The sequence below is a fragment of the Coffea arabica genome, chromosome 6c, assembly GCF_036785885.1.
Source record: "Coffea arabica cultivar ET-39 chromosome 6c, Coffea Arabica ET-39 HiFi, whole genome shotgun sequence".
NCBI classification, from domain to species: domain Eukaryota; kingdom Viridiplantae; phylum Streptophyta; class Magnoliopsida; order Gentianales; family Rubiaceae; genus Coffea; species Coffea arabica.
In genome coordinates, this window is record NC_092320.1 from 58,806,792 (window position 1) to 58,822,646 (window position 15,855).

The 15,855-nt window shown below is 32.2% G+C and overlaps 1 protein-coding gene across 1 annotated transcript; it reads left to right on the forward strand.

Moving 5' to 3' along the window:
* Positions 1-10,262: 10,262 nt before the first annotated feature.
* On the forward strand, positions 10,263-12,114 carry LOC113692098 (6,7,8-trihydroxycoumarin synthase-like). The gene is made up of 2 exons (XM_027210453.2): positions 10,263-11,173; positions 11,371-12,114. Exons 1-2 carry the CDS (start codon positions 10,292-10,294, stop codon positions 11,977-11,979), a joined length of 1,491 nt encoding a protein of 496 aa, XP_027066254.1. The 5' UTR covers positions 10,263-10,291; the 3' UTR covers positions 11,980-12,114.
* The last annotated feature ends 3,741 nt before the right edge of the window (positions 12,115-15,855 follow it).

Here is a 15,855-nt window from a genome sequence, read left to right on the forward strand (position 1 = left end):
TGAAGACTCAAAGCCTCATAATAAGAAAAGGGGAAAAATGGCAGCTTGAAAGTTGAACCAATAATCTCACAAATATTTAACCGATGTCTTTACCAATTAAACTCGATCTTGAAAACAAACTTTCTGTTTAACATAAATATAGATATAGATATAGATGTGATATGACTAATTGCTGTTTAACATAAATATGGATATGGATATAGATGTGATATGACTAATATGGATATCAAACTCTCTTCTTAAAATAACTAGAATTTTGCCTGTGCTTTAGCACCGTCTTTTCTTTTTATTTATGGTGAATTTATACAAATATAAATAATTTAAATATAAAAATTAACAACATTTCTACATGTTCATTCATATTAATTTTAAAAAATTAATGTATTTTAAATTTTCAATTATTTACAAATTTTTAAAAACTTTTATTTATTGTGAATTTATACAAATGCCAATAATTTAAATATAAAAATTAACAATAGTTCTACATGTTCATTCATATTAATTTTAAAAAATTAATGTATATTAAATGTTCAATTATTTTACTAATTTTTAAAAATCTATTCACATACTTTTACTATAATTTGATGGTATATATCAAATAATGTATCCCATATCAAAAACTTGGTAGATATTCTTTTTTTTTATAAATATTCTTTTAGATAATTTAAATTTTTATAATGATCAAAAACTTAGAACTATATATTCATATTTAATTAAGTAGAAAAAGATCTAGCAATCCATTTTTCTTCATCAATAAATATTCAATTTCCAATAATATTAATAAATCTATCAGTGTAATAGTTAATTGTTTTTTTACGCTAAGTTAATTCAAAATTAAGAGAAAAGATGATGAATAATTTGAATACTAATCAATGATATAATGGTGAAAGGAAGTAATTTATGGAATATGTAAGATTTCCATAATTGTGATTTAAAAAGACTTTATTATACTTCTATGTAATAATTTGGTAAAAAGCAGATATCATTAATATAAGATTATGGTGGTGAAAGAAAGTAATATATGGAAATGTAAGATTTCAATAATTGTGATTTAAAAAGGTTTTACTATAATTGTATGTAATAATTTGGTAGAAAACAAATATTATTAAGATAAGATTAGTTATTTTTAAAACTATTTTAAAATTAAAGATAATTTTTAAACATATAGTATCATCATTGTAATAATTTCCTAGAAAGCAGCTATCATTAAGATAAGATTAGTTATTCTAATTTTCAAACACATAATTTAATCCAAATAGGATTAGTATGGGTAAAACTTAAATGACGCATAACTCATTAATTCTCTTCAATTAGGCATGTCATATAGGAGTGAGAAACACTGTGATTAAAATAACTACTATATATATATATATATATATATATATATATATATATATATATATATATATATATATATATATATATGCCTCAAATTCCATATTACACCAATACCATCAACAAAGTTATAATAATGTTCAAATTTTGAGTCATAGAACAGCCTTAATATATTATGTTATGTTCAGGATATTGCTGAAAAGAATATCTAAATCACTAAAAGTCCAAAATAAACTTGCTATTTGTTCCTGTTCTTCTTTTCCTTTTTCTGGTTTAGGTTCAATGAAGACTCAAAGCCTCATAAGAAGAAAAGGGGAAAAGTAGCAGCTTGAAAGTTGAACCAATAATCTCACTGGATCTTGAAAACAAACTTTCTGTTTAACATAAAATATAGATATGATATGACTAATTGCTGTTTAACATAAATATAGATGTAGATATAGATGTGATATGGCTAATACGTTGCTCCACAAATAACCATTCGACACAGAAAATTTGTGATCAGAGTATGGGAAACCATATTCCATGAAATCAAAATGACATGCGTGACTCCATAAGAATATGGATTTGTTATCCCAGTTTTCCACTATTGAAGATTGCATACGATTTTTGGTTTCGCAATCATGATGCGTATGTGCTTGTCAAAGTATTTTATTGGTAGTTGAAGCCTACTTTTCGAAATCGACACTTTTGAAATTAAGTTTTAAGCTCTAAAGTTTCCGCAATATGTTCGGACCACATTTGTGGTTTTGATTAGCTCGTTTATTTCAAGAGTTACATCACCCTAATTCATTTTCTTACTCAAAAATGTCTTGCGCATCTGACATGATAATTCAATGGGAACAACAAACCATCATGGCACTTTCACTGAGAAAGTCTCATCTCGAAAAAAAGGAAACATCTTAATTTAGTAATTTGGCAATTAACCAAACTAATTGCAGGAGAATCTAGTTCCTCTGCGATTGTGGGAAGAATCGAACCATCTTGTAGCCAGTCTAAGATTGAGGTCAATACATGTTAGTAAAAATTAGGCTGGTACAATATACAAAAAAATAAATATAAGCTGAAAAAGGGTGGAGATAGAAAATAACAATCCGAGTGCACAATTTCCTTAAAACAGATTCGCCTTTTACAGGTAGAGTGCTCGAGGTTAAGTAGGTGTCTGTCTCCCAGGATACAACGGATTAAAGGTGAATATGTTAGTACCAAACTTCTTCATCACAGCGAACTCGAACTAGAGCAATATGGAACACTATAAAAGATGAAAATGCAAAAGAATAAAAAAAAAGTTGGAGAGAGAGCTCTGTTTTTAAAACAAAATAACAAGAGAGTTATTTATAGATGCTGGCCAAGGGTGATTGTAGAAATTGGAAACAATTGTTAAATTCCATTTAATTATCTTCACATTTATCAAAGTACCACATTCACGTACATACATGTATTCTCGATAAGAAAACTCCAAATTCATGTATTAACAATTACGTACATAAATACTTAATTCCTAAGTACAAGAATCCTAGGTACATGAATTTTCAAGTACATGAATGATAGATAATTATTCTTGGATTCTATCAAGAGTGCCATTATAAGAACGATTTTCTCATTCACTCTATAATGGATTTTTTCATTTTTCCAACAATCCCCCACATGAATGAAAAATTTGTTTTGAATTTGACTCTACAGTAGTGTTCCACAACTGAAACCTGCATAAGATAGGTTGGTATTACCCTTTGAACCTTCTCTCATGAAATACACTTACTTTACTAGCAATCCAGTAGACGTCTTTGAACTGTCCCGCTTTTCAGTGTAAATGAACCATATATTTCACACAGGAATCATGCTCCATTTGCTCAGTTCTCATAGTTATGTTCGTTTTGGCCATGAACATCAGCCTGGTTCAGCAAGAGTTTTTAGAATTGAGCCCTAAACAATTCTCTTTTGAAGCGGCCCCACTTCACTCTCACATAGGTGATTTCTTAAGTCTCTAGTAATTAATTACTGCACTTAAGAATCATTAAAGCACACCATTGTGCTATCCTCAATTCTTCTCTGCATCATTGTTTCATTATGGAATGGGTCTAAGGATAACCCCCCCCCCACAATGACTATGCTAAATCCTTATAATTAGGTTGTCCCTTTGAACCTAGATATTGGGATCTCCAGTTAGCTAGGTTGGGTTTCCTTTATAACACTTAGCCTTCCATGGGCTTTAGTCCCATTCCCTTTGCCATTTTTTCAACCAACTCTCTATTCAATCCTTTGGTTAGCGGATCCGCTATGTTATCCTTTGATTTCACATAATCAATAGAGATAACTCCTGTTGAGAGTAGTTGTTTAATGGTATTGTGCCTATGACGTATATGTCTAGACTTACCATTATATATGTAATTCTGTGCTCTTCCAATTGCTGATTGACTATCACAATGAATACATATTGGTGGCACTGGTTTTTCTCATTTTGGAATGTCCTCAAGGAAATGGTGTAGCTATTTAGCTTCTTCTCCACATTTATCCAAGGCAATGAATTCAGATTCCATTGTAGACCTAGCTACAATAGTTTGTTTAGAAGACTTCCAGGATACTGCCCCACCGGCAAGTGTGAACACATATCCACTTGTAGATTTTGAATCTTTTATATCAGATATCCAATTTGCATCAGCGTACCCTTCTAGAACAGCAGGGAATCTAGTGTAATGCAGTCCATAGTTCCGAGTGTACCGTAGGTATTTAAGTACCCTTGAAATTGCTTTCCAATGATTAGCACTCGGATTGCTTGTAAATCTACTCAATTTGCTCACTGCATATGCAATGTCAGGTCTAGTGCAACTCATTAAATACATTAGACTTCCAATGATTTGTGAGTATTCTACTTGAGAAATACTCTCTCCTCTATTCTTAGATAGATGGAAACTATTGTCTAATGGAGTTCTTGCAATTCCAGAATCATTCTTATTGAATTTTTCTAGAATCTTGTCCACATAATGAGTTTGGCTCAAGACCAAGCTGTCTGATATTCTTGTAATTTTAACTCCTAAAATTACATCAGCAAGCCCCATATCTTTCATGTTAAATTTTGAATTTAACATGTCTTTGGTAAACTTGACCATTTTGTCATTACTACCAACAATAAGTATGTCATCTACATAAAGACATAAGATGACATAGCCATGTTCTGTTTCTTTAGTGTAGACACATTTGTCACACTCATTTATTTTGTATCCATTAGTTATCATTGCATTGTCGAACTTTTCATGCCATTTCTTTGGCGCTTGTTTTAGTCCATACAATGATTTTACCAATTTACAGACTTTATTTCCTTTTCCCGGAGTTATGAAACCCTCAGGTTGCTTCATGTAGATTTCTTCATCTAAATCACCATTTAAGAAAGCCGTCTTTACATCCATTTGATGTATCTCTAGATTTCTCAATGCAGCAGTAGCAAGAATCATTCTGATAGAATTTATTCTCGTAACAAGAGAATAAGTATCAAAATAATCCAAACCTTCTTGTTGCTTGTATCCTTTGATTACAAGTCTGGCTTTGTACTTATCGATAGAGCCATCAGGTTTCATTTTCCTTTTAAAGATCCATTTGGATCCTAAAGGTTTACAACCACGAGGAAGATCCACTAACTCCCATGTGTGATTCTGTGAAATAGAATCAACCTCACTTTTTATTATTTCTTTCCACAAAAATCCTTCAGAAGAACTTACAGCTTCTGTATAGGTTTGTGGTTCCTTTTCTAATAGAAAAATTGTAAAATAATCTCCAAATGATTTTTCCACTCTAGCCCTTTTGCTACGTCTCGGTTCATCTTGTTGAATCAAGTTATGATCGTGTTTTTCTTGATTCATGACTTCATGTGTTCGTTTTGATGAACTTGATGCACCATTTGATTTACAAAGAAACACATCTTCAAAGAATGAAGCATTCCTTGATTCCATTTTGTGTATATCCGAAATTTCTGAATTATACACAAGAAACCGATAAGCAGCACTATTATGTGCATAGCCTATAAAGATACAGTCCACAGTTCTAGGACCTATCTTTATTCTCTTTGGTGTTGGAATAGCCACTTTTGCAAGACACCCCCACACTTTCAAGATTTGTAGGATAGTCTCCTACCTTTCCATAACTCATAAGGAGTTTTATCTTGTTTTTTTCGGAGTACCCTATTTAAAAGGTAATTGCTTGACAAAATAGCTTCACCCCACATATTTTGAGGTACGATTTTTCCTTTAACGTCGCATTCATCATTTCCTTTAATGTACGATTTTTCTGTTCAGCAACACCATTTGATTGTGGTGAGTAATGTGCAGTTACTTCATGAACAATTCCAAATTTTGCACAATAATCACCAATAGGTGTTTCATATTCACCACCTCTATCACTTCTTAACCTTTTAATTCTCCGGTTAAGTTGATTTTCAACTTCATTCTTGTAGAGAATGAATTTTTCCAAGGCTTCATCTTTACTTTTGAGCAAAAACACATAACAGTATTTTGCGCAATCATCAATGAAAGTGATAAAATATTTATTACCACCTCTTGTTTGAACAAATTTTAAATCACAGACATCTGTGTGAATCAATTCAAGGGGTTCGGTGTTTCTTTCAATTGTTTGAAAAGATGACCTTGTTAATTTTGCTTCTACGCAGATCTCGTATTTATGGTTTGAATTGATTTGAAAGGAAGGTATATGATCCAAGTTAATTAGTCTACGCAAAGTATCATAATTAACATGACCTAGTCTACCATGCCATAATTGGAAGACTCAAGCAAATAAGCAGAAGACTTATTCTTATTATTCACAATAGTCATTGCATTCAATTTGAACAACCCATCGGTTGTATATCCTTTCCCTACATACATTCCAGATTTGGATAATATAACTTTATTCGATTCAAAAATCATGCAAAAGCCATGCTTGTTTAGCAATGATCCAGAAACAAGGTTCTTGCGGATTTCTGGCACATATAGAACATCGTTCAAAGTCAATGTTTTGCCAGAAGTCATCTTTAGCAGCACCTTACCTTGACTTTCAATAGCAGATGAGGCAGAGTTCCCTATGAACATTTTTTCACCTTCAATTTTTTCGAAGGTAGTGAACAGGTCTTTGTTTGTGCAAACATGTCTTGTAGCTCCAGTGTCAATCCACCATTCTTTCCGATTTGACCCCATCATATTCACTTCAGAAACCACAGCAGTCAGGTTCATGTTTTCCATGTCTCTCTCGATTCTATCAAGCAAGTTCGCTTCATGCTTCTTCTTCTTCTTTGGAAGCTTACATTCAGAGGACTTGTGACTTTTTTTTGTCACAGTTGAAGCACTTCCCTTGGAATTTCTGCTTAGAGGTTTTTTCTTTTGCCCCAAAATTTCGATTTGGCTTTTTGCCTTTGGAGTTTTGCTCTTGCTTATACTCCACAATATTTGTTTTAGCATCAAAAGAATTTAATGCCTTGCAATTGGAACTCCTGTTGTCTTCTTCAATTCGAAGTCTAACAATAAGGACCTCCATACTCATCTCTTTGCACTTGTGCTTGAGATAGTTCTTGAAATCCTTCCACCCAAGAGGTAGCTTTTCAATAACAGCAGCTACTTGAAAAGTTTCACTCAAAATCATGCCTTCAGCAAGAATCTCATGCAAGATAATCTGAATTTCTTGCACCTGACTGATAAGAGTCTTGGAATCCACCATTTTATAGTCTAGAAATTTTCCGACGACAAATTTCTTTGCCCCGGCATCTTCGATTTTATATTTCCGATCCAAGGATTCCCACAATGCCTTCGCCGTCTTGTGTACTTGATACACGTTATACAGCGAGTCATGCAAGCAGTTCATGATATAATTTTGACAAAGGAAATTGGAGTGCTTCCAAGCATCAATAGCACTGACAGCTTGTGCATCAGTTAATCCCTCTGGCAGTTTTGGAGCATCCTCACTTAAGAATCTCGAGAGATTCAATGTTGTCAAATAGAACAGTATCTTTTGTTGCCATGTCTTGAAGTTCAGATCATGGAACTTCTCAGGTTTCTCACTATGGTTGGTAGAAACCATAGGAGTAATCATTCCTTCAGGTCGTTTCACAATAGTGCCAAAGGCAGAGGCATCAGAAGTAGAAATGTTGGTTTCTCTTCCTGTATTGTCAGCCATTGAGAATAGAATATGTTTTAAGACTGTTAGTAAAAATTAGGCTGGTACAATATAGGAAAGAATAAATATAAACTGAAAAAGGGTAAAGATAGAAAATAACAATCCGAGGCTTGTGAACACAATTTCCTTAAAACAGATTCGGTCCCTACAGGTAGAGTGCTCGAGGTTAAGTAGGTGTCTGTCTCCCAAGATACAACGGATTAAAGGTGAATATGTTAGTACCAAACTTCTTCATCACAGCGAACTCGAACTAGAGCAATATGGAACACTATAAAAGATGAAAATGCAAAAGAATAAAAAAAAAGTTGGAGAGAGAGCTCTGTTTTTAAAACAAAATAACAAGAGAGTTATTTATAGATGCTGGCCAAGGGTGATTGTAGAAATTGGAAACAAATGTTAAATTCCATTTAATTATCTTCACATTTATCAAAGTACCACATTCACGTACATACATGTATTTTCGATAAGAAAACTCCAAATTCATGTATTAACAATTACGTACATAAATACTTAATTCCTAAGTACAAGAATCCTAGGTACATGAATCTTCAGGTACATGAATAATAGATAATTATCCTTGGATTCTATCAAGAGTGCCATTATGAGAACGATTTTCTCATTCACTCTACAATGGATTTTTCCATTTTTCCAACAATACAACCCAACTCAATCTCAACTATTCATTTCAAAATTTCATGCCAATGGGTACTCTTGCCAATTGCCAACAACAGGAAAGATCCGCATCCCGGTGATGGGTACTGAGAATTTGGAACTATCATGGAAGTGACACTGAGTCACTTGACAAGTTAGTCCCCCAAAGTTGAACAGTGATCTTGTGTGAATGAGCCACAAGAACTGGTGGAAGATTTTGTTTTGTACCAGAAGTTTTGGTAGATTGCTCCAACAAGCGCTTGGTTGAGGCGTGACGACCCAACTGCAATGAAGAAACAAAACTGGAAAGTTATGGTTATAAATCAGCCAAGCTTCAATACAACACATCACAATTCTACTTGGTTTCCCATTTCCCTCCCATATTGTCATATTATTGGTGCTCTAAAAGCTTGATTAATTTGCTTGTCCAGTACTGTTGACTTGTGCCCTTATGGTTGGATGAGAATAAACTATCAGTACAATAAACCGACTAAGACTGGGCATACCTAGATTAACGGCTGTGAGCTAGTTTCGCTACTTCTTTAGGGTACGAAATAAACACTGGGGTCACGGTTTTATATAGCCGTGTTTTTCCCGTGCAAATTAAAGTGTCGGCCCAAAAGGAGGAAAAACATAAGGAATCATTTGTGTGTTTTTTCCTATAAACACACAATGATGCACTTGTAATCACTGGAGATTAAATAGGATTATGCTCCCAAATCTCAGTAATTCAAACTCTGCAGATAGTTTTGTCTCTCAAAAATTGTTCATCTTCTGATAACCATTTTGATTTTTCATACTTGCAATCAATCAAAACACACTAATCATGCTCCAAACTTTACAAAAGTCAACTCATTGTTTATCCTTCGACATCGTCCTACATTTCTGGAACCAGTTTTTTTTGGCTGCATGTTTTGGACTCATTCTACAGCACAGATGCTCCATGAGATTCATTATTGCTTCTTTTAGCATCATGAACAAGGAGTAAATGATTATGGACTATGTGAGCTCTAGAAAAATCAGGCTGACCCGTTTTTATTCAATGATGAATTTGAGATATAGTCCTACAAACATCGAGGGATGGAACACAAACCAGTTAACCACCCATAAACGGGAGTTGAATATGGTGTCAAGTAATTTTTTGATAAGTTTAAAGACTTGATTCGCTGGGTTGCGAGTGATGGGGTTAGCCGTTGCATTTCCAACAGTGATAGTCTCATTTAGAATCCTATTGCATCAAGTGCGTGCCCGTTCTTCTGGAACCAAATCACTTTCAAGTCCCACGATTCATGACAAGTCTTCTTCCTTAGTTTGATTCCTTGCTAATTTGACCTGAATGCTTTAGTGACCAGGAATTCCATTTACATTTTATATTGTAGTCCTACCAAAATGTATTGCATATTAGACTAAAACTATAAACTTTTGTTTCCTAAATGGACTTGGTATGAATCAGTATTTCTCTAACGTGATTCATAACTATAAATTTGCAATTTTGTGACAAGTGGTTAAAAATATGAAAAATGATAGTATTCAAGGCTATGTAAATCTGATCTTAAACCTACATGTTTCCAAGCTAATAGAGACATTAGTCAAGTAACGTGAGATTCCTGATTCAACTTGTAAATTCTCCTTAATTTCAAGGTTTAGAATCTCCATTTAAACCAATGTATTATATATTTTACACACATATGTATGTATGGGTCTAGGGAGGAAATGGGGCTTTTTATATATTTTACATATATAATTTCAAGGTTTAGAATCTCCATAAATTTTACTATAGATATATGTATATATGTATATGTATATATAAGTATATGTACGTATAAAGTTATGATAGGTTTAGGTTGGTTGGAAATGGGGCTCTACAATTGACTTCTAGTCCATTTCAATCTAATTAATATATGATATAAACTCCTACAATTTTGGGTACGAGTTGATGAATTTCATGATTACACTAAAATTATATAAGTTTCCACCAAATGTGGTAATACTTATATCAACTGGACAGAATTGGGTAGAATTGAATTGGAGAAACACGAATCCAGGTTGGTTTCCACAAACAGGCTCCTAGTGATATTCTAATTACCTTTCAGCGCCTTTAAATACTGAGCCCTTGAGCCTATCTCACTTCACCGCTATCCTTCAATTAAAGATGACAATGCTTTTTCTCTTATTGCTCCTTTTTTCAATCCTTATATCCATAGGTAAAAAGCACAAGAAACTCAGAAATATCCGTCAACCACCAGGTCCTCCAGGGCTCCCATTCATTGGGAACTTGCACCAATTCGACAGTGAAAAGGCTCATGAATTCCTAAGCCAACTCTCCAAGAAATATGGCCCCCTCATGTCATTACAGCTTGGTTCAGTTGCAGTACTAGTTATTTCTTCAGCAAGAATGGCAAAACAGGCCCTGGCAACCCATGATCTTGTGTTCTCCGGCCGGCCAGCTTCTGTTGGGCGGCAAAAGCTGTCATACAATCGAAGGGATATTGCATTCTCACCTTACAGTGACTACTGGAGGGAAATGAGGAAGATTTGTGTCCTCCAACTCTTTAGCCTTAAAAGAGTACAATCTTTTCGTCCCATTCGTGAAGATGAAATTTCGAGCATGATTCAAAAGATCGTAAATCTCTCATCTTCATCACAACTAGTTGATTTAAGGACCATAATAATGTCCTTGACGAGCACTATAATATGTAGAGTTGCCTTTGGAAAGAGGTACGATGAGGAAGGGCACCAGAGAAAGCGATTCGATAAACTTTTACAAGAATCCCAGGCCATGATTGGGGGTTTCTTCATCTCAGATTATTTTCCTTCATTCAGTTGGGTAGATAAATTTTCTGGGATTATTGAACGTCTTGAGAAGAATTTCAATGAGCTGGATTTATTCTACCAAGAGTTGATACAGGAGCATCTCAATCCAAACAGACCACAAAGCATGAAGGATGATTTGCTCGATCTCTTAATTCAGCTAAAAGAAGAACAATCATCAATTATAGGCCTATCTTGGGATCACATAAAGGCAATTCTCATGGTAGTATATCCCTATTTTCAAGATAATCAATTGTTGAATTTCCTCTTCTTTCTTTCTTTTTTCATCTTCTTTAACAAGCATATTGGTACATGGTTTTCTCAACATAAATCGAGTAAACTGAAAGTTTTTTTTTTTTTTTTTTGCGTTAAAATAGTTGATATGGTCCTTAATAATAATTGTTTACCCTTTTATCACAGGATATATTTATTGCTGGGACGGATACAGCTGCAGCAGCAATTATTTGGGCAATGACAGCCCTGATGAAGAGCCCTTCTGCATTAAAGAAAATACAAGCAGATGTGAGAAAATTGGTCAGAGAAAAAGGAAGAGTAGATGAAGAAGATATTCAGGAGCTTCCTTATCTAAAAGCAGTGATAAAAGAAACTCTAAGATTATACCCTCCAGCTCCACTTCTAGGGCCAAGAGAAACTACACAAGAATGCACAATCGAAGGCTATGAAATTAAGTGCAAAACATTAGTTTTCATTAATGCATGGACTATTGGAAGAGATCCTGAATGTTGGAAAAGTCCAGATGATTTTATGCCAGAAAGATTTTTGAATAGTAATATTGATTTTCGTGGACAAGATTTTGAAATGATCCCATTTGGAGCTGGACGTAGGGGCTGCCCTGGATTTTCTCTAGGACTCGCAACAGTGGAACTTGCACTGGCAAATCTTCTGTATCATTTTGATTGGAAATTGCCTTTTGGGATGAAAGCAGAAGACGTAGATACTGAAGTTATGCCGGGACTAACCATGCACCCGAAAAATGCTCTTTCCCTCTTTGCCAAGAAATATGGGTAAAAATAAATAGTGATATGGAAAAATAAATAACTAGCGCAACGGATATTCTGTCCCACACCCTATGCCACTCTCTGCCCCACTTTTTATTATACTGCTATTTCTCCTTCATAAACATCATGTTTTAATTCTTTTTTATTTTCTTAAGATCCAATAACTATTAATTGAGTAATACACAAAATTTAACAAACTCAAAAAATCAAAATGCATAAAAAATGAGATTTTTTATGAATTTTCTGCTGTATTTTTTAATTTTCTATTATATATTGCTTTTTTGAATCTGTTATTTGCAAGAGTAGTTAGGAATTCCATACCTTTAGGAGGTTTCTATTATTATTTTTATTACTTTTATTTGATTTTTATAGTATAGATTTAATTTTTAACATTTATGATAGTCTAAATAATAAAAGATTTCGAAAATCATCAGTAATTGACAATCTTCCCTGTGGGAAAGACACCTAATACCCCTATGCTCAATAAACGATTCGTATACTTGCGAAAAATTGCGTATGGGGTATTTAGGATATTATAAATGTAAAACTTAACTGTAGAATGAGTTAATTGATATATGTATACCCTGCACTCATCAGCTAATATTGAAATGCAATAAATCTAATTATGAGGAAGAAAGGTGTTTTGGGCAAATAGAAAATAAAAACCAGATCCTGTTTAGTCTCTAATGCTTAACATTTTATCTTGTCATCAACCATTATTTTCCATTAAATCAATAGCTATGACATAATGAATTTTAATCATCATAATAAATTAAAAACTAAAAATGCATAATATAAAACTTCAATCATCAATTAATAAAGGCATAATTGGATTAATAAAAATTAAGATCACAATAATGCTTACACTTACAGTCCAAAGTACCAAATTCATGTTACATTTTATATATAGTAATAATAATAATGAACCATTATTTTCTCCTAAATCAATAGATGTTATATAATGAATTTTAATCATGATAATAAATTTAAAAGAGCATAATATGAAACTTCAATCATCAATTAATAAGGGCATAATTGAAATAACAAAAACTAAGATCACAATAATGCTTACATTTACACTCTAAAGTACCAAGACTCGTAATACTTTTTATATAGTAATGCTTCCTCAATATGAAGTTATATGCACCATTTTTTGAAAAAATGAAGATATATACATATATATAGCCTTTGAAGTTGAACTCTTTGTATTATTTTGTGTGGTATTTCTATTAACAATGGAGTATAAATCATCTAGCACATATTAATTTTTTCTATCTAACTGTTCATTTTTTGAGAATTGAAATTTTATTGGTAGAGATAATAGAGTTTTTCTTCTTTTTTCTTTTGTTTTTTCATCTTTTAATTTTTTGGACAAAATTTGACAAAAAGCGTAAATGACGAAGATTCTGTTATCCTAAGAGCACCTTCTTTTGATATCAATAGTAATATTTTTGAAGATTTAAAAATTTAATTAGGCTGTGACTAGTCAAGAATTTTTAATGAAAATAAAAAATTGAAAATAGAATGCAAAAAGACACATTGATTTGGAATATTATATTTTTTATTGTCTTTATAATTCAAATTTAATTAAGGTTACAGTTTTTTCGTAACTGCTACAGTTATTGCTATTATTGAAATGCAATAAATCTAATTATTAGGAAGAATAGTATTTTGGACGAATAGAAAACAAAGACCCGATCTTGCGTAGTCTCTCTTAACATTTTGTCTCGTCATCAACCATTATTTTCGTTTAAATCAATGATGTAATGAATTTAAATCATCATAATAAAGTAAAAACTAAAAAGAGCAAAATATGAAACATCAATCATCAATTAACAAGGGCATAATTATATTAATAAAAACTAATATCACAACAATCATCATAAAAAATTAAAGAGAGTATAATATGAAGCTTCAATCATCAATTAATAAGGTTATAATTGGAACAACAAAAACTAAGATAACTTACCCATACAGTCCAAACTCATGGTACCTTTTATATAATATAATATATATAGTATGAAGAGATGTATATTTTTAAAAGGGTTATTATCGCTTTACCCCCTTAAACTATATCACTACTATCAGTTTACCCCCTAACGTTATCTTTTAGTCACTTCACTCTCATAAGTATTTCAACTCAACATGTTAAGAAGTTTTGGATAAAAATACCCTTTTATTCTATAGCATTACTACACTGTTATTATTATTTTATTCCTTTAAATTATAGTGATATAATTGATTTAATTCCTAACATTATTTTTTTGCACTTTACTTCATCATTAATTTAACTATTATGGTCAAAAAATTTTAAATATATTTACCCTTATATATATAATTAAAAATAAAAATTTAGAATAACTATTCTTTTTTCACTTTAAGAGATCCAAAAATATAAAAATAAAAGGGTTTTCTCAACTTTCTCTTTTCACACTTATTAATACTATGAAAAGAAAAATAGATAGGAAAGAAGGAGATAGAAAATTAGATATTGCAAAGAAAAAAAATCTAACATTATCATATTAATTTAAGATTGTTGGGATTAGGATTGAAATCTGGTGGTAAACAGTAAAGTGAAATAATTTTAAAATAATAAAAGTATTTAATTCTTTCCTCTTTATATTTTCTGAAAAAAGAATTGATCTCTCTCTCTCTCTCAATCTTTCTCTCCCCTCTCCCTCCCCCTTCCGATCTTTCTATTTTTTTAATATTAATAAGATTGCCAAAAAGAAAAAAAATTAATATTTTGACTTTTTTTTGTGATACTAAAGAGGAGAATATCAACTTTAAATTTTTTATTATTTTTATTATACAAAGAGGAGGGTACTTTCTTCTAAAGTTTTTTAACTTGCTAAATTGGTTTAATGGTGGGATAAATTGCCTAAAAAATAACTCTATGGAAAAAATTGATAATGAGACTATAGTTTATGGGGATAAAACAATAATAATTTTAGGGCTAAACTTGTCTTTTTACTTTAATTAACAAACTCCATTAAGTTTGACCGTTAGTCTTGGGATAAAGTGACTAAAAGATAATGTTAAGGGGAAAAACTGATAGTAACACCGAACGTTAAGGGAGTAAAGTGATAATAACCCTTTTTAAAATTGAACTCTTTGTATTATTTTGTGTGTTTTTCTATATCATTTAGGCCATAATCTATATCATTTAGAAGTCTTCGGTCAAGAAATATTGATGAATTAATGGTTGGTCTAATTGCCTTGTCTCTTGGGCACTTGGGTTGTCGTCCGGTTGTAGATTCAGGCAAAACATATGGATACGACTTCAGAATTACTAAGAAATGAAGTAACATATTTTTTAACATTAAACACATATAATTTTCTTAGACATTTTTCCTTTCCCCTTTGAACAACCATATATTGTCACTAACATCCCCTTCATTCTCTAAAGTTCAAAAGAATCATTTTTACAACTTTATCAGGAACTCTATACTGCAAATTTGTAGTTTCTGGTTACTCAAGATCGGTGCCAACCTGTTTTGATACCGACAAATTCATTATTTCAGCATTACATGCCCCTAAACTCTCAACAAATCCACTGGCATATTTATTGATATTTTCCACTACAACTACCCCACCATGATGGACTACTTTTACAGTTTTACCTGTCATTGGAGATGTACAATCTAGGACCACGAAAGCAACAAGGCCAAACAATTGGTAAACAAACAGTCACATGCCGTGGACCACAAATAATAATTCATATTTAAGTCAATGAAGGGCTACTTTTACCTGTTACAAACATTAGACATGTACAACCCAGGACTCTTAAAAAATAGGACCATGAAAACACAACCTTGTCATACTTAAAGTTAAACATATTGATATTTCTAGTTACTTCTTTTGTTTTTTCTTTTTTTATGACAAA

Bases quoted from the DNA above. Each gene is read 5' to 3' on its own strand.
- LOC113692098 (XM_027210453.2), top strand. From the start codon at position 10,292: ATGACAATGCTTTTTCTCTTATTGCTCCTTTTTTCAATCCTTATATCC. The intron at 11,174-11,370 runs GTAGTATATCCC...CTTTTATCACAG, and splicing joins ACATAAAGGCAATTCTCATG to GATATATTTATTGCTGGGAC.